The 24,225-nt window shown below is 40.7% G+C and overlaps 1 protein-coding gene across 1 annotated transcript in view; it reads left to right on the top strand.

The window, feature by feature from the left end:
- Positions 1 to 16,823: 16,823 nt before the first annotated feature.
- The window catches only part of ZNF292 (zinc finger protein 292), a 49,241-nt gene continuing 41,839 nt past the window's right edge, over positions 16,824 to 24,225 (top strand). The window contains 1 exon segment of the mRNA XM_036379670.2: positions 16,824 to 16,985. Coding sequence (XP_036235563.1) covers positions 16,824 to 16,985 — 162 coding nt within the window.

Below are 24,225 nucleotides of genomic sequence, written 5' to 3'. Positions count from 1 at the left end.
GTGACAATGTTACCCCCACAGCGGAAAAAAAAACCAAACCCCACAACCTGCTACTCTTTCCCTATCAGAATGTATTAGGAAAAAATCTTGTGAAGTCAATGGAATTACACTGGCATAAAAGATAGTTTAAAGAAAGCTCCTATATTTATTAAGAGGATTTCTTACTTTAGCTGCTCCAAATCTCTGACTAAAAATACTTGGTCAAATCTGTCTTAATGTGTGAGTGAATGAGAAATGAGAGAACGTGGCTCACTGTTTTGGAGGGGGAGAGGGCACCCTCTAGTCTATTAAATCACTTAGCAATACTCTCACAAGTATTTTTACCACACTGATATCATGATTTTATGGTCTGTACAAGCATATGGATGAAAATATAGGTAAATATCTACCCCAAACTGGACCATTGAATATGCTTTGCCAAGATCAGTATTTTGCCATTCTGCATTAGAAAAATGCAACGAATTGCTAAAATTTTCAAGTTTCTTTAAGGCCAGTATGTTCCTAAATTGAGACTCTATTAAGGAACCTACGTGACACTAAATATAGCACTTGTTAAGGCTGAAATCAGTGTGAGTTCAGAACCTAAATATTATGAAGCTGCAGAACTTTTGGCTCTTTTCTAGGAGCTGGGTCCCTACAGCTCCTTCTCTGGCTGTCTCTGGAAAGGAGAGTTCACGTCTCCTCCCTTGCTCTGCCAGATGCTGTCTCAGGGTATCTGTCCTACTTCCCTACTTAGCGATATCTGCTTATCTGCAGGCTGCTTCCTGATGCTGCCTCTTCCTTGCTAGAGGAAAGCTTTTCTACTCTGCCACTCAGCACTGCTACCCAGCACTGTCTGTAAAAAACTGGGGAAGGGCTCTTGATTCAGAAAGCAAATGCTTTTATTCAAAAATAAGTCCACTCTATCAATAAACAGAAACACACCTCCAAGTGTGTTTACATACTAGCACTGTTAAAGAGAATCTGCCTATTTTAATATGGGTAATACAAGGTTTACCATACCCCAGCAGAAAATACTGTAGAGCACACATCTAACTTTTGGTTTTTAATTACTGCTGTGTTCATCCCTGCCTTCTTTATTGGTCTTCCTAATCCCTGCTGACAAGTAAATGAGAAAGAAAAACCTTTAAAATGAAGTAATGAAGTTTTGGTAGCATTTTTGGCTTGGATGGATGAGCAGGTTGAGCTTTGGAGGATTTTTTTTTTCAATAATAATTAAATTACATTTCAGAACTTCCTCCAAATGCAGCCAAAATTCACCCTTCATCATTTGTGCAAAATCAGAAAAGAGCAGTCCTCCATTTGAGAGAATGGAATTTTCAGCAGATGCCAGAAACTCCTCTTTCCTTCTCCCTTGCAATCTTCAAATGCCTCCTTGATAGCTTTGTCCAGCCCTGCCCTACAGGCTGACACAGCACCCACAAGTGAGAGCCTGCACCAGACCCTGCACCAGAAAGCATCCTGAAGCATTGGTACTATCTTTTGCATTTTGGGTGTCACTTCCTTCATTTCTTATGCTATCTTCCAGACATTCCTAGGAGCAGAGAGAATCCCACATATCCCAAGTCGCTCCACACTGACTTAACCAAATTATCAGGATGGCTGAAGAGAGAGAACAACCAGAATGAGTGAGAGCATATCTTGGAGAGAAAATATTTGCTGGGTATTCAAGGAACAAAAGAAGTAACTTGAGTGTTCAATAAAGAGATATGCAGGTATTTCAGTATTCCACAGAGTCGCCCTACTCCTTGTCAGCTTGATCCTAATTTTTTTAGCTGCCATCAGTTTATTCCCAGAGACAGTAATAGTTTATTCCCAGAGACAGTAATATATATATATATATACACACATTTATATCTGTAAAAAAGGCCCCCCAAGGCAACAGAAAATATAGATACACACCATTAGGAGGTCCCCTCTGCTAAAATACTTCATACTGCATTATGCAAAGAGTGAAAGTCAAATTTTCTATTCTTTTACAGATGCTTTAAACTGATTATCTAAAATTATCTCTCAAAGCAATACTTCTTGGCCTCAGCATCCTTTGTTTAAAATTGACAGGAGTTCTGCCATTATTTCAAATGACACTGGATCAAGACTTTTAAGATCAGCTATTAGTGTTCTCAAGCTTCAGCCAAACATTGATTATTCTGATAATAAGTCTTTCAGTACTTATTGCACATAAATAATTGACTGAAAAGCCTCTCCTGTTCTAAAACCATAGTGTAAAGTGGGTTCACTAATATGTATTTTTTTGTCTGTTCTTAATAGAATTAATATTACAGACTATGGCACTTCAGAAATATCTGCAATAAACATTACTTCATGCAAGCTTAGTAAAAACTATGCCACTGAAGAAAACCAGAAAGATTATAAGGACTAGATATATTTTTCCCCTTTCTTACTGTGATTTTCAAGGTCAAAATGTTTAATCATTGCTTGTTATTAGGCAACTTACAGTACTTATAGGATGATGACTCTTGTTTAGCTCTGTTTTCATGCTTCTTTTATTAATAGGTTTATTTGAAATCCAATTCCTTTGAGAAAATTTAGAATAGATAATATTACAATTCTCACAGCATTGTGGGACAGTAAACAAAATGTAATTAACATGTAGGTTTCACTTCAAGGGCTTTTGAGATTGCATTTCAAAATTCTTATTCTCTACTTAAATTAATAACAGTAACTACACCTCATATGATGACTAAAACAAGATTACAAGGTCAGGAAGGTACGTTTCCTGTGATGTATAATGCTGCTGAGTTGAAGTAACCAGGTTTGTTAGAATCCTGAAACGGTAATTATTTTTAATTTATTTATTATCAGACAGAGGTAAACCACTGGACTGGATAGACTACTGATCAAACCACTTATGTCAATGAATATGTTCCTGCACCACAAGGGTAGCCCCACAGGGGTAGCCCATGAGAGATGGATAATGCTGCCTTACTTTAAACAGATTTCAACATTTATCCATTTTCTTGAAAAAACCCCACAAAACACACACACACCCCAAATCATATGAATGCATCATTGCATGTGAGGTTTAGACTTGATAAATAGCCATGTAAAAGTGAAATGTATGTCTCTAGTGCAGCTAAAACAAAGAAGCCTGATCAATAATGCAGGATGTCTCATTTATACAACTAGCTATTTCAGCAACTCTCATTATCTTATACACTAATAATTGCTCAGACAATTAGCTATTATCCTTTTCTAGTCCCAAATCTGAATGCTTTCATTTGCTCACTGTATCACCTCTTCTATTAGTAGAGGTTTATATTATTAATTGCTTTCACATTTCATAGAACCGTATTTCTTGATTTAAAAACGAAAGCAGAAAAAATGCTCAGGTTCCTCAACTTCCAATCAAATTGCAGCAAGCAAGAAGCAGCCTACATTGCTGATAATAAAAAAAATGCACTCACATAGAAACTTAGCTGGGAAAAGGCTTCTGAAGAAAACAGGTTCTTTCTATCACATCACCAAGAGGATCATTACCAGGTTGCTGTTACCCTCTCTTACTGTCCCTGCACAGAGAAAACTGGCTGCCAGATAATCTGGCTGAATAAAAAACTCACCATATTTCAGTTCCATATTGCAGCAGCACCTAAGAAACCCACACAGAGAACAAGCAGATAATGGTCCCCTGCCCTGGAGAGCTCACCATATCATACTGGCTTTGGGGGACTAAAATCCTTCCCCTAAACTCCTTCTGTTCAACCCACTTGGGCATTTTTCTTAACACATCAGATGTCAAACTGATGTTCTGGGCTTCACCAGAATTTTCAGATGTGGCCTTAGGTCTACATAGTGCAGCAGATCATTTCCCTCACTCACAGTGGTCTCTTCTGATCATGTCTAAGCTATCCCTTCATACAGACACCTGCCCTTTGGAGGAACTGCACACAGCATTTGTTTCACTTTTGCCAGAGACTGTCAGAGCAACTAATAAAGGAAATTAGACATGGTATTTGGCTATTGGTGTGAGTCAGCACATGGAAAATGGGCTAGAGAGTTATAATTAATGCCATGTTGGAAAGCAAAGTGGGCTAGTGTTGCCCACCTCCATACAGTTGTCTATCAGAAATAAAAAGGGCTTACATTTACATAATAACACTTCAAAATAGAACTTACAGTGCTTTGAATGCTGGATATTTAGAGTTTATTTCCCACATTGTTGAAATTTAGCCACTCTCACACAGCAGAACAGTAACCATTTGTTGCCAACAATATTGCATGGCTGTCTTCAGGGGCCAGCAATCCATTACATTTACATCTCAAGTTTAGGCTAAATGTCTATCTAAGTAGACTATAAAGGTCTAAGCTGTAAATTTTAGAGGAGGGAGAAGGCAGGGAAGGCAGTCTGAAAAACAGAAAAAAATGCAAAGCTGCTATTTTATATTATTTTGTGATCCACACTATTTCTTAAGGTAAGTTAGAACACGAAATGACTGAATAAAGTCTCCTGTTTAGATGGTCTAGATGGTGTGTGTCCTCTTTTCAGACATGAGAAATACAGTAGGAAATGCTTCAGGAGATCACTCCCTGCTTCAACACTCAGGAATTACTTTGTTCATGCAACATTCTGTGTGCACTTCAGTAGTAAACTGTCAAGAAGTCTAGATTATTGATACTTTACCCTTGCACAAGTGCACAGAAGGCAAAAAGCTACCACAGTGGGATTCAAATCCCCTCAGCTTTAGACATCTGCAGTATGTATGGCCAATGTCCATGCTGGTTGCTGTGGCAGTCAGTTGAAAGACACAGGCATGGGCTGTCAGCTCTCACCTTAGAATAAAATGGGTGATGCCCTAAAATTGCTTGCTCCACTGGTTACAGACAGGTCAAGAAAGCTGGCTTGGATAGTCATTCTTTAAGATATTCATTTAAGATACCCATTTTTAAGATATTCCAAATGAACTAGATCCAGTGCAAAGCATCTTTAATGTTTTGTCTAATATGCTGGAATGAATATAGGTATGTTTTTTCTTTTGCAGTCAGATAACCTAAGAGACATGCTGTAAGTAGTTCTCTGTAACTTCCCACAACATATCCTGGCGGTTAGAAAGGGGAGAAAAGTGAGGATTGATCTTATCTGCTAATTGCCTTCCAGATTCTTTCTCTTTGTCCGTGTTCTTTGTAACCTTTTGTTTTAGTGGGTACTTAGCTTGAAAATTCTCTGAAGCAAAGGCTATCCTTTTATCCAAATTATTTTTATCCATGATGTACGGTCCTAGACAGTATAACAACTACAGACCAACACTCTGCTTGCTTGATACTGAGAAGGGAATGCCCTGTATCCTTTGAAAGGATGGTGCTGCAAGTGCAGCAGACTTTCAGGAATGTACCTTCCCAGAGCTATTCACAGGTAGGAGTAACTTCACCAGGACCTAGAGTCCGATAGGCATAGACAAGTCCACAGACTAACACAAAATGCATTTAACAATATCGGGTTTGAAATCATGGAAATATGTATTGAGGATTGTCAGCTTGAAGAGTCTCTATTAGAGGCAGATACAGACTGGCAAAAAATCATGCTGGCATACAAAATCTTTAAAATGAACCTTCAGCTCCAGCTTCATGATGTTGATATCTGAGTGTGTGCTACATGCTACTCTAAGAAAGCAATCAGACCTTTTGGCTAGCAAGCTAATAAAAACATTTCAATGTCACCACTTGTTAATTGACTGTATTTTTTTTTCTTGCTAATATCCTTTACAGTTTTTTTGGTTTTTTAAAAAAAACATTTTAAAAGCCATACCTAGATATTAGGTGGGAAATTCAGAGATAGTACAGCTTTGCTACTTCTACTGGCTAGGACCAAATACTACCAAGTGAAGTATGACTGGGAAACAAATGTTAACATTTGATATGCCTTGTCAAGCTGAAACATACATTTCTAATTTAAACAGAGCTTCACTGCAGCACTGAACCAGGCAGAGTGCACTGGCCAGTGAAACCAGATTTGCTGCTGTTTTATATGCTGCAGAACACAGCAATACAAGTGATTCATTACAGCAAATAAGGTCATGAGTTTACCATTGATTTATTGGTTTAAAGGGTTGTGTATGTGAAATCAGCTTGCTCTGACAGGGAAAAGTAAAGCTCAGTGCCAATATCTTTGTGTTTTAACAGTTTCCTGGCTGTTTGCTTTGAGTCTTCCAGCAATGCTGCTTTAATGTGCAGAGAAAACAGAGGAAGAAACATTCTTGGGAACTTTTTCAGGCTGACATCCATAGCAGTATGCTTTAAAAACCTATATTAAACAAATCATGAATTAGTACTCACAAACATATGATTAGTATTCCTCAGAACACAACTTGCAGAATTGCTCAGTGCAAACAGGGAGGAGAGGGAATGTAGTGAGTGATAAGTTCAGTTTCCTGGGGTGTTCAAAAGTTCTCTGTGATTACCATCAGTTTATGTTGGAATCACTCATCTTGCTGTCTGTGAAACAGCACTGGGTCACAAGTTTCTGGGTGGTGGTCTAGTAAATGTTTCCAAGAAGAAATATGAATCCTATGCACATGCTTTCCCTCCCACTCAACCAAATCCTACATACAAAGTTGTAGGATCAGTGCCAGTTACAAACGAGGAATGAGCAAGTGCTAACCATAGAGTAAGTGATTCATCAGTCTAGCAAATTAAAGCCTAACAAAATAAAATTGAACGCAGAGGAAAGAGTGGGGAAGGAAATTAGGGGGGGCAAAAAGCATGCATGGATATCAACTGATACTTTCATTATTTACCACATTTGGAATGGATCTATGGCTACACATAATCTGCAAAGTTTACTTGAATGAGCCTGAGATTTGCCTCATCAGACAAAGGCAACTGCAATTCCAGACAGACACCTGAACTGAGTTTCTAGACTCTCTCAGAATAAAAAGTGGGGGAAAAGGCACTTTTAGACCTATTTTTGACAACTATCTCAGGCCAAGACAAATTTGCCAATCTCCTTGGTTATAAGGGGAACCTATCTCAGATGTAAACATGTGCAGCTGCACTTCAGATTCTTACATTTGGGCAGATAAGGTTCAAAACAAGCCCCAAAATACTAAAACTTCACCTTTTAGTGACCCACCTAAATTTACTCTATCTACTCCCTATTTCAATCACTACAGTTTTTGTCAGAGCATCACTACAGACACCAAGGCTCTGAAAACAGGTTTAAAAACGCCAAGGCAGGTATCAGCAGAGGATCCAGAGGCATTCTAAGGCACCAAACGGCCCCAGGATATCCACCGCTGTGATATGGCCCCGTACAACACACCAGCTCAGCCACAAAAGCAGCAGAGTGTCGGCAGCGTGCTGCCACATCTGAATTACTGTGCTCGGCTGAGAAGCCAGGCTTGTCACGGGAGTCCCAGCAACACCGGTGCCACCGGATTGCTGTGTACTCAGCATCAGCACGTTCCGGGCGCCTCCGCACAGCTTTCCCCGCTCGGGTGGGGCTGACAGGATCGATGCGCCCGCGGGCACAGCCGGGACTCGGGGCTTGAGGCGAGGGCGGCACACCCCGCAGCAGCCAGCCGCCCGGCCAACACCCCTTCCCAGCGATCCCGGGGTGCTCAGGGATAACATCCCACAGCCAGCAGCACCCAAACACAGCTCAGGGCAGGGGATCGCACCAGCTCCCCAAGCCAGCGGTCTGCACTGCGTGCAGAGCAGGCGCTGGTGTGAAGTCTCATTAAGCTCGGTAGTGTCGCAAGTCCCAGCGATTTGAGAGGCATTTAATCATGTACTTACTTACACGTTGGCCGAGCGGGGAGTACACAAGCGCACACGCTTTGCTGATTGCAACAATTTTTTGACACTAAGCACACATGTTGCAGAATGGTATTGGAATTGTCAAGTACAAGTTTAGACAGTCCAACCTTTGATCTCACAACACTTAGGGGAGGGGCGAAAGTTAGAGGTGGCTAAGTTAGCGGGCTGTTTCATTTTTAGTGGCTCTTAGTGGGCTCTTGCATTTTCTGAGCTCTGCCACGCTAGCTGGTCCTTTTCTTCTTGGACGTGGTGTGGTGTGGTGTGGTAGCCTTTTGTAATTTAGTTGTCTTCATTACTTAAGGCAAAGGCTTGCTTGTGGTATTGGCCTCACTTTCCCTATCTTTTTGTTCTGGGAAGAGTTCATCACAGATAGAAACCGACCTGGATTGCTCCGGTCAGAACTCAGATCACGTAGGACTGTTAGTGGTTGAACAAACAAACCCTTGGTAGCGGCTGCGCCACCAGGGTGTCCTGATCCAACATCGAGGGCATAAACCTCCCTGCGGATACGGACTCTCGGAGGAGATTGCACTGTTATCCCGGGGGTAGCTTGGTCCATTGATCAATTGTATTGGGTCTGGATGCTATTAGCACGTTGAGGGGTAGCTCTCAGATGAATTAACCATGAATGTTCACAGAACTAACTGAAGTAATGTTTGAATCATTAATGATGATTTTCAAGAAGTAACAGCAAGCAAGGAAGGTTCAAACTGTAGAAAAGTGTAAATGCAATACTTATTTTTAGAAGAGAGAATAGAGAACATAGAACATTTTATATTGTCAACCTAACTTTTATCCCCTGGAATGGAACAAATTATTAAATAAAAAAATCGGTAAATACCTGGAAGATTATGATAATTATTAAAAACCAGTTGAAATGGGTTAGTCATGAGAAAAATTTTATCAATTGATGCTAATCTCATTCTCTGACAGGATAATTGCTTTAACAAATAAGTGCAAATAGCAGATATGATGCATCATGACAATGACAAGCTTTTGACATTGTTCCACACAGCATTTTACTAAGTAAGCCACATCAGTGCATTCCAGAGATAAGTAACAACCCTGTAGGTGCACAACATTTGTAAAATTGTTCTCAAAGCGCAGTAATTGATGGTTTGTTGTCATTCTGAGAAGCTTTCTCAGGAGGAGTCCCACAGCAGTCATCCTGGGAACAGTTTTATACCCCACATCCATTTAACAGCCTGGGTGATGGCATGTGAGTGCACTGACACAGGCAGCGATGGCAGCTTGGGTAAAGTGGCAAAGTGCTCTGAAGGATGGAAATAGCACTAAAAATGGGTCTTGAAGAATCAGCCTAAAATCAATCAGACAAAATACAAACCAGGCAACACTTTGGAAAGAGAAATCTAATGAGGGCAGAATTTAAATATGGAATAGGAAACGACTGTGTAGGCAGAAAACAATGGGGGAGATCACAAACTAGAGCCAACAATGTAATAGATGACACAAACAGTAATCATTCCACTCAGCTCTGGCAAAGTGCCAGCAAAGGAGAACTGAGCTGGGCACTGGACACTGTGCTCCAAGAAATAAAAACTGCAGTCCATCACTGAGGGTGAGGGACTCATATGCCAGCAAGGAAAGTAGGAAATACCAGCTGTGAGGAAAGCTGAAGGAATGAGGTTTATGCAGCTTAGAAATAAGGCAGTAAATTGCGAAATAAAGAGCTCAAGGAGAGGTATTATAGTGGCACTCAAAAATGTAGTAAGCTGCCATAAAAGATTTGGTGGCTATTGTTCCACTGTGACAACTAGAGAAAGAACAAAGATCAGATGAATTTCCAGCAGGGATTTACGTAGAATACTGTGAATCCAATCAAACAGTTCAGATTGCGAAGCATTTAAACAAGCTACATTAGTCCTGAGCCTGCATCTTTTGAAATGCCACATAACAAATTTGTTTGTGTGATTAATAAAAATACTAAAGGTGTAGATGGTCAGCAGTGAGTTTGAAAGGCTGTTTGGTCTCTGTAAGGCAAAAGTTACCCAGTATTGCTACATCATTGCAAGTCCACATCACAATGATTTGCTGTTCCTGTAAGCATGGGCTTGAACAGCAACAGGATCACACCCACATTTTTCCTTGCACAATGGTGCCTAAGTAATGGCATGCACGTCTCAGATCTTTTAATGTAACATAATTTAATGCAGGTTTTGTATTTGAATAGTATGCATAAATCACTGCAAAAGAATTGCTATCTCACGATAAGAAAGGAGCTACTAAACTGTGTGTACTAGACAAAGGAAATATTTTTCAAGAGGTTTGCCTGAGGGAGGATATAACCAAGGAAGTTAATGCATTCCAGCAAGAATCTCCATCACTATACCAGTGGATTAATTGTAAGTAAATCTAAGGCTCTGAGTGAGGAAAATTTGTAGCATAAGGAATGTAGACGAAAAGTGTGGAATGGCTGTTGAAGATAAATACATAGTCTGAAACAAATTCTTAACTGGCTATATTTTTTCAGCATTTTGTTATTTCCATGACTAACTCTCAGCTATAAGAATGAGGTTTTGATTTAATTCCAAGAAATCATTTTTTAATCAAGAATTCATTAAATTGCCATCTTTTCATTTTCACTGCAGTGGTTTCTTTTTCCATGCAATGATTTTATCATCTGATTGCAATCAATATTGCTGCAACAGGCAGTATATGCAGTTCATCATCAGTCAGAGAATGGTAAGGGATTACAGAACATTTATACTATCTCTTCTTAAAGTCCATCCCTCTACCTCCTCCTCCTGTCATTTGCAGGTTGTACCATTCTTTCCTTCTATTGACACAGGGATCTATATTTTATCAAAGGCTTTCAATATTAATTTGCTGAAAAATTCAATGAAATATTTTTTTAAAAATAAATGTGTTGCTGTAAAACATGCTCTTGTGAAGCAGTTTTACACTTTATCATAGCAAAGAGCTGGGTGTCAACACTAAGTAACTGGTTATAAAACAGCTGAATCATGAAGAATCAGAAATCATGCAGAATGCAGATCAACATGAAAAACAAAATGTTCTTTTAACTGACCTTACACCTACACCTAAAGTAAATTCTTCCTTTACCTATTAGCAGGATTATCTGTTTTTATTTTAAATACACTCTCTCTTCTCCCTCCCTAACTTGTTCGCAAGAACTGCCCTATCCTAGTGCCCGATCCTTTACTCCATACTCATGAAAAAGATTCAGCCCTTAGACACAAAATTAAAGTAACCACAAAAACAAAAGTGTTTCTGTGGAATCCTCCTGACTGAAAAGCCAAATCTTGCCAAATGGGGAAGAGAATGAAGAAAAGAATACAACAATGGGAAAACACATCCATCTACATACACCCTTCCTTTCTCTTAATAATTTTTTAAGGTATAGCTAGAACTCTGCTAGATTCTCTTAATGAGAACTAAACTATTGAGGGTTTAGGCAGTGTACACTGGGAAGTGATCAAAGGAAAATGATAAACAGAAAACACAATTGGAAAGGTAGAAAGGCACCATTAATTACAGGTATTAGCACTGTGGTTTGTATTAAATTATGTAAATGAGAACCTATCCACTCCCTTGCTTTTAAGATGGCTCTGAAAATATTTTGTTATATTTCCTTCTGAAAAAACAGCTCAAGCCATATCCAGGCTGTATTTTCAAATGTGCTGTCTCCCTCATCATTAATTTGCTCCTTTCTGCAACCTGAAAATGGATATTGCAAAAACTTTTTCCATTTCTTCCCCCAGCTTATGCAAAGACTCTGCTCAGTTGGTTTTTTTCTTGCTGTCAGACATATAGGTCATGTTGATCACTGAGTGATATACAGACCTGTATCAGTGATTTTGAATACAGGTGAATGTGGACCCAGCCTTGACAGAAGGCAGCAGCATCATTAAGGAAGATGTGACTACATAAGATTCATTTTCTTGCCTCTTTTGGAGTTCATGTTAAATTTGCAATTAATTTTCATTATCAGATCCCTTTGCACAAATCTACCATTTTCATGATGCTTCTTTTGTAACCTTGTGAAGGAACACTTACATGCCTCAGAAATAGCGCTATTTATTGCCTAACATGACAGCTATGTCTATTTGAACATATTCAGTAATCAGTTAACCCATTTTTCTTCACACACTACTACCCTTCAGCTTGAAAAGCTTTTGTCCTAACTAATGCTTACTTCTACTGTTTCCAGACTGAAATTACACTTCTTCTCACCTTTTGTTTCTCTAGGCTAAATGTACCATTTTTATTCTCTTCTCATGAAACAGATTCTCCATTTTACTGATCTTTCTTTGAGTCCTCTCTGTACCTCCTGGGGTGCGATCTCATCTTTTCTGAATAATAGTGACCAGAATTGCATAAATCATTTCAGATGAGGTGAGACCAATGTTTTTTTCTGCAATATCTAATGGAAATAGCTGACCTGGCATGTCATGTGATTTTAGCAACTTTTTTTGCAGCTGGATTATATCTACGACTTGGCCAACATCGACTAATGCAACGAGCACATCCTACCCACTGTTACTTCCAACTAATGAGGTTCTTCTCCAGCAGAAAGTATTGCTATCAGTCTCCTTGCATGTTGTGTTATTAAAATTAATCCATTCTGTTATTAAGGTTCTGAAGGTCATCTAGTCTTGATCCTTCTCATATTGAAATTATCTCACTGTTTTGTATCATCAGCACATTTCATTATTATAGCTCATGTTTTTCCCCTATACCATTAATGGAAATTTCTGGATGAATAAAAATCTTCTGATGTTTCAGATGGGTATGTGATAGGGTTTTTTCTTTCATCTCAAATGTGGAAACGTTTCATATCTTCTTTCTCATTAGCCCCTGCTTTAATTTCCTTTGTAAAGGAAGCTGAGCTTCTCAAAATTCTCACTTTATTCCTACCCTTCTCAATATTTTTCAAGTAATCATATTGTTCCTTTCCTTCCAAGCTTTTGATTGTTCCCAATAATCCTTTTGAAGTGGCCATTTATCAAGCTGGGACTGACTGTCGCTCTTGTTTGAGACTTGAATTACAGATATGTATTTTCAGAGAGATTTGGCAGCTGACAAACTTTTTCCACAAGCAAGTCCTCAGCCATCTAGATGCATTTGTCATCACCAGCTCACTCCCTTAATTTCTCAAAGTTTGACCTAAGAAATTAAGAACCTTAGTTATCAATCTATTTTTGTTCCTAATTTTTCCTAATTATTCTTCTAAAAACTATTTCTCTCCAGACTTGAAGCCAAGCATCTCAAGCACATCTTCATGCTCTCTAACAGAAGTTCTTGGACACATTTTCCCAATAACGACTCTAACAAGTTCTACTTTATTTGTCCTGTTGCTGTTTGTTTCTTAAATATCTATCACACTGCAAATTCTAATCCTCCATTAATCCCCTTAGCTTCCCAAACACCTTGAGTGTTTTAATATTTGTGTGATCCCATCCTAGTCTTTATTCTGTCTTATGTTCTGTTATCCCTAAAAGATCTAGTTTTGTTGCCAGGGCTCCAGCGATACACAAATATCACAGCTGTTTCTTGCTAACATGACATTCTCCTGGGGAGAGTTAGTCCTCCTCTCAACCACTGGCTAAGTACAGTCTAAGCTACACTGTCATCACTATTCCAACCCTCCCTCTTTGCTGTCGTCATTCTAACCTCTGATACTTCTTGTGCTTCTTGCTCCATTTCCCTCGTCCACTACCTAAAATCAAATAGTGGGAGACTAATTTTTTTAATTATTTAAAGCTATTTCAAACAACTGGTCATGAAGACTCCTTTACCTCTTATGCATTTCTAACCAGGCCCTGCATCCCAAACCACAAGAGTATCTGATGTGCCTCCTCTAAATGACAGCTTTGAGACATGAGAATCAAAGTATGGAGCTAGGAAAACACCACACTGTGGAAATAATAAATCAGTCAAGGAAGAGGCAAGAATAAGACAACAGGGAAGAGTGTAATTGAACACCAAAGAAATTTCTAATGGTGAGGAATACTTACTGCTCTAAGTCCTTATCTTAAATCTTTATTTCTAGTACACCCAAGTAATAAGCCTTTCAGGTCTTCTTGACAAAAAATCTGTCTTTGAACTGGTGTAAAAGTCAGGTCCTTTCCCTTCCAGTCTTCCATCCTTTTTTTGTTCTTTCTCACCATCTTCTCAGTCTTTGTTCTTGGACTGTTTTGGTTGAGTTAATTTTTTTCATCCCTCCTTTTAATTGTCCTTCCTAATACATGCATCTTCCTCATCTGCTTCTCTCTTCTCCATATTTTTCTGTTTTAACAGCAAGCGAATTATTTGACTATGTTTACAATTACAGTCAATGTTTCTTCTTCTGCAATGTAAGCCTCCTGTCTCTTATATTCACATTCTTCCACTGACACACAGCCTGCCCCACAGGCCCATGAGGAAAACAGGTATCTGAAAAGAAGCTCTGCTCTGCACAATCTCTTTCTCCTGTCAACATCAAGCAACAGCTCTTCTCTTCCATGAGCTCTATCCACCATAGTGTAGCTTCTGTCAGGAGTCAAATACAGGAAGAATAGCAAGGCCTTGTAGTTGCTCTTTTATTCTTTCCCTCTTTCTCAGGGCATTGCCACACTTGAATCAGTTGCTGTCATCACATTCTCACTGTTATCAAGAAAAAAATAACTCCTTTGTTTTTCACTACTGTTTGTGGTCATTCCTTCTTCTTAATAATTATTTTCTGTGTCTCTTAGATATAACATTAGCAATTCTCTGCCTGTGAGTCATGATTAAAGACAGGAGTCCTCCCTTTCACAAAGCCCCTGGAGGCTGATGTGCAAGTTCTCTTCAGGGTAGCATTGAAGGACTGAAGGACAGGCTACTTTTGGCTTGACCCTGAGGAGAAGAAAATAAGCAACACTTACTCTACCCTCTCCAAGTGCTAACCATTGGCATGATTGAGAAACCCAGACTCCCTTTCTCCTTCCTTCCTGGCTTGGGCTCAATTCAGAACACCCCCTGGTCAAGGTAGAAACAATATAGCAAGCTAAAGCAAGGACAGACTATCAATTGGGGTGTTGTGGTTCACCCTTAAGTGAAAATAATTGCAAACAGCACAGTATAGGACAGAGTTATCCAGAGGAGAAGGTATTTTAGATCCTGCAGTATATTAAGTGATTGAGAAAGAAAAAACAGGTCTTCATGCCGTTGTTTCTGGTATTTGCATGGTTGACTAGAACTGGCATTACAGGTGGTTCGGTAGCAAGGGATACATACAAACCAGATTTACCTGGTGCTACACTAACCTTAAATGGAAAAGGTGGAAGTTTTCTCTTCTGCTGCTTGTAACAGAATGGACTTCCTGTGAAAAAAAAAGTCAAGAAACTTAAAAATGTTTCAGGCTTACAAGCCGCAAATAAGATATCTACTTGGACACTTGTATGGAAAGCAAGAAACATACTACTTTGGGTTCACTGCTATGACCCAAAATGTGGTCATTTTTGGACCAGATTCCCAGGCCTGTCTCCAAAATGTTGCATATGCAGTGCTCTCACTGTGAATGTCTACACTTGCAAACTAACAGTTGTGGAAGAACCTCTTTTCTTCCCAGCTCTGATTTACTGTTCATTTCACCATACACCTCAGCTTTCAACTTGCGTGCAAGAAGGAGGTAGTACCACTTGTCTTTTTGTGACAAAAAAAAACCCAAAAAAACCCCATCAAATCAATCCCATGGTCATACAAGATAAGTAGTGGGTATGGGATACTGAGTTACACCTTGGTCAGTGCAAGACTGGAAGGCATGATTAGGGGTCTGCTGGAAGCCTCTTCCAGTCAAAATACTGTTACACCCAATTTAAGTTTGTGCAAAGTAACAGTGTTCCTCATTTTTCAGATGATGTGAAATGCCCAGTTTAAGACAGCACTGGCTGGCTACGAGAAATGATTCAGTTCAGTTCAGGCAGGGCTCTCGCTGCTGTAACACATTTCCTCCTCAATCCCTCAATGAGGGCTGGCAATGTGAAGAGTGTGAAGCCATCAACACACGTCAACCGGTGAAACCTAGAAGACTTCAAAACACGTATCCATGCCAATTCAGTGTCCATCAGATCCATGTTTCCCTTCTCACCAGAATCAATGCCTCAGGCCCATCTCCAGTACTTCCAACACCTGTGACAGACAAAGGAGTCTCCTCAGCTAATTCAGTAGATGCAGGGAAGGACAATGTCCATGACTGGAGCTTTGTACTATTGTGAGTACATCACCAGCATGTGAGAGGGTGTTTGGCCCAGCATGCAAGGGCAACAAAGCCCTCCAGAACCTCCAGATCTCAACTGCTTCATCTGAAAAGCCAAGCTGTACTTCCCATTTCCAATTACAAAAGCAGGATGATCCAGGTGTGAAGACAACTCAGTGGCATCCTTGAGGCTAACACACTTCCTGCAGAGGGAGAAAGGTGAGGTAAACAACAAGCCACAAAACCTAGGTGGTGTGGACCATGGCCCGTCCAACAGTGACTCGCGCTATATGGTGCTCTCAGGTGCAGGGAGGAAGGATCGGATGTGACCCTTAATGCCAGGGTCTAGTTGACGTCATGGTGTTCAGTCATAGGTTGGATTCGATGATCTGAGAGGTCTTTTCCAACCTAATTGATTCCGCGATTCTGAACTCGAGGGTCAGCGGCCAAACCGGACCGATGGAACCCTCCCTCACCGCCCCCGAGGCCGCCGCCATTTGCGGCCGCTTTGCCGCCAAAACGCGTCGCCGCGCGGGCGGGGGAGGGCCCCGTCACGTGGCCGCGCGGGGGCGCGCCCTGGCGCGCGTGGCGTGGCGTCACGTGAGGCGCGGAGGCCCCGCCCCCTCCCCGGCCCCAGTCCTTTGCGCCGCGGGGGGACGGCGGGCGGTGCGCGCGCGCGCGCGCCGCGCGCTCCCGCGCGTCTCCATCTCCTCCGCACGTGACCCCCCGTCCCTGGAACGTGGCATTGTGTAATCACGTGACCCGGAGCGGAGCGGGGGGAGCTGGGGGAGGCAGGCAGGGAGGAAAGGGGGGCGGGGGGGCTGCGTACGCGACGGAGCGGGGTGCGAAGATGGCGGACGAGGAGGCCGAGCGGGAGAGCGGCGGCCCGGGCGGCGACCTCCTGGAGCTGCGGCGCCTGCGGGAGCGGCTGCTGGAGCTGGAGACGGGGCTGCGGGAGAGCCGCGAGCCGGCCGTGCAGGCGGCCACCGAGTACTGCAAGCAGCTCTGCCAGGTCAGGCCGCCTCTTCCCTTTTCCCTTCCCTTCCTCCGCGCCCTGCCCCCGCCCGCTCCCTCCCCTCCCCGGCGGGGTGTGTGTGTGTGAGAGAGCTTGGCCAGGCCGGAGCGCGGGCGCCGGGCGGGACCAGCGCCGCCCCCGCCGCGGGGAACCCGCAGCCGGCGGCCCGGTGCTGCGGCCGGCGCGGGAGGGGGGAGCGGGGACTCGGTGCTTGGGACCCGGCCGGGCGATCGATGCCGCTGCCGCCGCTTGTTGTGGGCTGAGGCGGAGTGGCCCCTGCGCCCGCTGCCGTTCCGGCCCGGCCCGTAATCCCCATCCCCCGCTTCGCCTCCCCCCGCCCCGGTTCTCGCGGTCTCCAGGCCCCTTTGTTGTGCTCTGCGGCTCGGCTTATCGAAGGGCCCTTTGTTCCTGGCGGTGGCGGACCGGGGGCCCCCCCGTCCCCGTGGCTCCGACACCCCTCCTCCCTTGGGGGCGAAGGGAGGGAGGCGGCGGCCCGGGAGGTGGGGGCTCCGCCGCTCCTCCGAGGGGCCGGGCAGGAGCTGGAGTCCGTCCCGCGTCCCTCGGCGCCGGGCTCCTGCTCTATGTCCCCTTCCTCCCCCCGCTCCCTTCCCTATCTCGTACACGGGAGGGATAGTGGAGTTTCTGCCATGCTGGGAAGGTGAGGGTCGTGGTGGACTATACAGGGTCGCTGGTGGTGGTGGTGGTGGCAGGTCTCCCCGTGTTCTTGCCCTATCAAGGGAGCGCAATCCCACCTCGGGCGAGGGCTCCCGAGCCGGCACTGTTTGAAGCACCATTGTGTGTAATTATTCAGCCGTCGGAAAAAGGCCCGTTTCCCGGAGCTTGGGCTTGTCCTGAGGCAGGGCTTGTTTGCAGGTGTTTCTTCTGAGCTGGTGAACCTGCTGAGTATTTGTTCCTAAACAAACTTTGTGGTACTAGCTCCACGGACTGCTAAAAAAGCAGACCATTTTAGTCATATCTATGTCTATACATGGCCTTGATTTCTCTTAGATATCCTTTCTTGGATAGCATTGGGTGCATCCCAGTGTATAAAACAAGTTCTCAAATATTTTAGCCACAGAAACCGTTACTTGTGTAGCTTTACTTTGTTTAATAGTCTGGCTGATACAAGTGATAGTGTTTGTTTACACATTACTGTCACCCATTCATGGATGGTCAGGCAAATTATTAAAAGGTGGAATGGGTAAGAGTGAATTCACATGGTTAGTTTGAAATGTGTTTTATTTATGATTTTGTATCTGGTTTGTTAAGGAGTTGATTCTTGGTGGCCATTGTAGCATGCTAATTTCGCATCTGTCGCTTCTGGATTAAACTGGGCTCTACTTCCTACTAACCAGGAAGATTTGCTACTAAATATTTTAAGCATCGTTTTATTTTATTTTGTATATACAGTATGCATATGTCAGGTTCGTTTTCCTCTGGTCAAAATTTATCATGTTGTGCCTGGTTAGAATGTCCATGTTGATGCACAGAAACATTGGATTAAGCACAGAGAGATTGGTTTATGTTGGTTCAGATCAGTGTGTTCTTAGTCTATTTTATCTTTGTGTCTACTTTCTTAACTTCTTACACTGAGAGGTGGAAATCTGCCTTTCCTGGCTCCGTCTCGACTTGTGAATGAGCTGTTCATTGAACTGAAGTAGTGTTGGGTGGGTGGGAATGAAGACACCATCCTTGACATGTACGGAGTAGATTACTGATGTCTAAAGCAGATTTATCAGTGAAGAGTGGTTGTGTGTTCTTAGCAGGTGGCTTCTAGAGTTGATTGATTGATTTCAAGTTTAACAAGTATGAATATTCTTCTCATTACTTTAATGACTGTTACAAAAGTCCATTGTAAAGCTCAAGGTTACTACGTTTTTTAACCATGCACCTTTTCAAAACAAGTCTCACTGAGCAGATCATTTGTGTAGAAACTGACATAGAAATCATGCTGTTTTGAAACGAGTTACTGTTCCTTCCATACCAAGATTTATAGTACGGCTGTATCTGTTTTTGCTGGCTGAAGGCTGATGTGTAACCCTGAGGACTGAGACATGCCATTCAATGTTTAAAGATCTTGCTTTTCAAATTTTGAACAGAAGACTAAACAGATGCTTAATGTATTAAAAAGTGTTGTTATGCAAGCATTTTTGTACTGGTTCAGCAGGCGTTTTTAAATCTGTTCACCTGTGCTTGTGGTGCCAGAATACTTATCCAGCCTCTTCTGCAGTTTTAATCCTTTATTTGGGCTAACACAAAATAGTATTCGTGATTCAGAGAGTAGGCTTAGCTACTTAGCTTGCACTGCATGACACGAGTTGCAGAAAAACCATGTAATATAAAAGCCAGCTCAAAAATCTCTTCCAAATAACAGTTTAAAGGTATCTGCCGTGCTTTCTAGAATCAAGTCTTTGAAAATATATGCATGAAAGAAGGATTTGGTCAAATATATGAAACTCAGAGTTGTTATTTATTATATATATATATATAAATTGAATATATATCATTTATATCTTGGGTCTAGAAGCTCAGTAATGAAGAAATATTTTAGTATTTCTCTCAGTATGATTTCACATGATTTTTTTTTCCTTCTTAGTTCCTACTCATGTAATAACTGCACAGATCTTGGTCTGGTGTCCTTGTTTTGTTTTGCCAGGTGGTCATTCTGGAGCCCAGCAACCACCTAGCTTGTTGCCATGAATTAACTTTTATTTTTTTTAATGAAGTGGGTAACAGTGTTCAAGAAATAAGCTTAATGTCCAACTGATGAAAGCTGAAGAATGTGCAGTAAAGCGTGGAAAGATCCTTAGGTTCAAAGGCAAATAAAGGATTTAAGTATTCTGTTCTTATTAAATGAAGTGGGAGCTGTATAGCCAAGTCCTTTATCTGGTTTTGAAATACCTCAGTTTGAAATACTTTATTGTTTATAACCCAACAGTGTAGAATAACTATTAAAACCACAGAAAAACAAGACCCTTGTACCTTGACAGAAAATGTTATAGACCTGTTCTCTTGTAAGAATAAAGTTTACTTTGATGTATTTTATATGCAGCATTTCATTAGCTATAAATATGTTTGTGTGTTGCTGCTGATTGCTCTGTGAAATGGTGCAATTATTCTTAAATTTGAAGGGGATTATAGACTGGGCCTTAATCCTGTACTAGATCTGTGTGATTGTAGTTCTGTTCTCTATTGTCAGCCTGCAATAGAGAGCATTATTTTAATTGTTATCAAGTGGAATTCACATCCATGTGGGTCCATGTAAAATGATTTTTTAATTGTGATTTGTGCTCTTCCATTGCAATTCGATAATGAGCAAATCCTTGAGAAACAATTATGTTTTCACAAACTGTGTGAGTGCAGACTGTGGCAGACAAAACAAGTGTCTTCAGTTGTAGTGACTAAAAATTACAAGTGTAAATTTTGCAAGAATTCAGAATGATCTGAAGAAGATTGCTGTTCTTGTCACCATGTGGTGACTGATTAGATTATTTTCAGACTTGGCTCTTAAAGGTGACCAGTTGTTTATATTCAGTTGGAGGAGACCAAAATGTGTGTCCAGGTTTTTGTGCTTGAGAGCTGGGTGAATGTGCTGCCAGTGGGTATATCAGAGCTCCTCACTATGGGCTGTGTTCCCTTCCAGTTGTCACTACACAGTCTGCCCCTTTTTTAAAAGTTTATTTTGTATAAATAAAAACAGATTGCAGACTGGTAACAAATTTTCTGTTGTCACCAGGTGTTTGTGAAATCTTTGTGGTGCTTCTACCTCTTCTGACTGTTTTTCTGTAGTTGACATGTTTTGAGTCTTCCCTCCTTTGTTATTTTGACACTTCATTTCTTTCCTGAATCTGCTTCTAAGGGTTGGGTTTTTTCTCTCCTGCTGTACTTTGTGGTACAAATTCTCCAAAAGTGTAAAACAGTTTGGTTTGTTCTACTAATGTACAAGTTGTGAGCATAAAGTGGCCTGTATTATAAGCATAAGATACAATTTGGATGGTTGTGTGGCCTTTCCTCAAAACTTTGAATGCATTTTTGGTTCATTTCTTGATTGTCTTGTCATGTCTGCCTGCTATGAAAAAGATGTGTTAAAATGTGTTAAAAGTGTGCTTAGCTGTTAGTAGACACATTAATATCCTTCTAGTGTTGGCAGTTTACCCAGTAGTAACCTTCAATATTCTTAACACTAGTTGCAGAAAAGGTGTAATGATGACAGGAAAATGGGGGGGGGGGGGTAATGAAAATTTGTGGGCGTTTTAAAAGATGCCCCAAAACTTCTTATAAAGAAAAATTGTTTTTAACTGCTCTGCCTGTACAGTTTGTTCCTACTGTTTTAAGCTGATTTTTACTGTGTGTCGAGGTTCTAGTGAAGTATTGGGACCTTAAGGTCTTACCCTGTTTTTGGGTGTGCTGTCATGCTAGAGTAGATCTTGGTAATATTTGGGGATATATCATCTAAGACGTCCCTCCTAAAAGCAGACCTGCATGTCTCTACATAAAAACCTTTTTATTATTATTATTTTTACATATTTGTAATCGCTGTATAGTACAGGTTTCTGCTAATTATTTGTTTCTATTGGAGGTTAGGCTTATGTTTTCTCTTACAAATTCTCCTGTTAATCTTACTAGAATTGACATTCAGTTTTTATACCTCACAGACTTGACAGCTTTCTGTTGCTGTCACCCTCTTCAACTGTCATTGTCTTCCTCACTTTTAATCTCTGTATTCTCAACTTCCTCTTCAGACACAAGATGACAGAAATAATCTTCAGTTCTATCCATAAAATTTGAAATAAAGAATTTCTTAAACCTTTTACCTAGATGTTCTGGATTTATCCAAACCTAGAGTCTGTCTTAGTCTGACAAGGAAGTGTTTCAGTAGGCTGCTTTATTTTTTCCTGCAGGAGTTAGAGTATGATCCCTTGCCAGGAGTAATTCTGTGTCCAAAGACTTCAAGAGCCTTTGAAGGATGTTTTTTGCTATTTCATTGAACACCTGCAGTTGTGATGTGACCGTAAGATTAGTGTTCATTGATGGTGAGAAACACCACCAGCAAAACATCAGGTGCCTTTTTAATATAAGTAAGAAGACATTTCCTGTTTTGTTAATATCCTACCTGATTTCTTACTCCAGACAACTTTAATCAAACTCTTTGCTGAGTGGATAGGTAGATATCCATCTTAGATTTTGTTTAGCTCAACAGACATAATACAGGCACAAACTGATGGAATGTAATTGTTAGTAAGTTGATATTTTTTGAGCTTTCATTTCAATTATGCCCTGTCTAATCAAGTCTGTGTCTCTTCTTTTGGGTATGCATGGATTCCATAGCTTCCACTTTGAGTAGAAAGTGTTTTCTGTTGAGTCCAGTGAGGGATTTTTACACTGAGGTAACACTTAAAAGTTTGTTACAATGTTTCTGTCTTTTTTCATTTCCTATTTCCTATTCCTATTCCATTTTTTTCACTTTCTATGTTTTTGTAAATACATTACCACAAGTGCAAGATTCCCATTATAACTTCCAGTACCTTTGATTTTACTTTCATACCTGTGACCTCCAGATGTTCTGGTATTCAGGGAGAGATGTACAGCTGCCAGAAATAGCAAGGAATCTGCTAAAATATAGTACATCACACAGATCCCCAAATGCATGAAGAGAAACACCTGCCACCTCTGTGTCATCATGCAGACTTTCAGCTGCCTCAGGCATTTTTGTGCTACTTCATCACTGTGAGACCTGACATGTCAAACAGTCACGTTATCTCTTTGGATGGATAGAAGCAAAACCCCCTGATTTTCTTTTTTTTTCAAGCTAAACTGCATGAAGTTTTAGGGAAATTGTCTTGCTTTCAAATAAAACAGTAGGTGTACCTATCCAGTTAAAATGTGCGTAATAAATTTTTAGAAGAAAGCATCCTTGCTGTTTAGGGTAAATCTGATGAGTGAGCATAAATGTTCTAATCCTTGTCCTCAATAATGGCATCAAGCCCCAGCATCATACTAGATTGGAGCTGGTCTTTGTTAGAACTGTTGAGATCTGTACTAGAAGGTTTTGTTATTAGATTTTCCTGTATTGAAATAAGCTGGGTAGACTGTGATTCCAAAGCAGCATTGATTATTGATAGGCCATAGCTACAAATGCTTGTTTAATCTGTTCTCAAAACTATCCATTGAAGAAGATTCAAAAAAAGCTGCATAATACGTGTCAGTTCAGTTTTCTTTGCCTTCAATAATTTCTTCCGGCCACCCTTGCAGTATAACTTAATATCTTCTTGCAGCTTAAGGCTACTGTGATTTATTGTATCCCATGTAGATAATAAAAAGTAGCATATTCTCTTTCTGTTGGAAGCAGCTCCTATATTTTCAATGCTATTTTCAGTTATTTTTTTACTTTTGAGAACAGTTTTTGCAGTTCTTGATGTTATTTTTTTCCTATTTTCCTCTTTCCTTTTTGCTTTGTTGCTATATCTTTGGAACATACAAGATTTTTTTAGTTCTTAATTGCAAGGAAGGTAGTAATTAATAAGAATTTGGTAAGAAGGTGACAGTCTATCTAAGACTTAGGATTTAACTTAAAGCATTTCTCCTTCCAAGTACAAATATTCAAGAGAAAAGTGATAGTTCTCTGAAGCTAACAAATTAAGGCAGTTAAGAACATGACAAAACATAGATGGAGGGATAAAAATTACTAAAACTTCAGCATGTTGACAAAAGCTCATCTTTCCATGTAAGTTCAGCAAATAGATACTTAGTGTCATAGTTACCCTGATGCACATATTTTGCGGAGTTAATTTACTTGATGCTTTTACTGAAGTTGCAGAGAAACCCCTTCTATCAGCAAACCACCATTTCTCTAGGAAACACTTCTAGTGAAAAGTTAATACTCAGAGGGCAAACATTTTTAATTGGTGTCTTTTAAAGGCCTCCATGCATATCCTTGCACAATTATAATACAGTGTGTTTATTTCTATAGTTTTCAAGAGGGAAACTAGCCTGAGGTTCTTAGGCCACCAGCTTCTTTGCAATGATGACGTATAACAATTTGCAAATTTTAGTTTAAATAACAGGTAAACAGTATGGCTTGAAACTGTCTTTTGAGATATCATTTCCCATTTTATTAGGTCTGCGCTTTTTACATTGGTTAACAACTTAATGTGTTACGTTTTAGGAAGTATGCAAGTTTTTTTTTGAGGTATGAAATCTTTTTTTATGTTTATTCTTCCAAATATGCATTAAAGAC

This window comes from Molothrus ater, chromosome 3, assembly GCF_012460135.2.
Source record: "Molothrus ater isolate BHLD 08-10-18 breed brown headed cowbird chromosome 3, BPBGC_Mater_1.1, whole genome shotgun sequence".
NCBI classification, from domain to species: domain Eukaryota; kingdom Metazoa; phylum Chordata; class Aves; order Passeriformes; family Icteridae; genus Molothrus; species Molothrus ater.
Note: the sequence above shows the minus strand (reverse complement) of the source record. Positions and strands in the feature narration are given on the sequence as shown.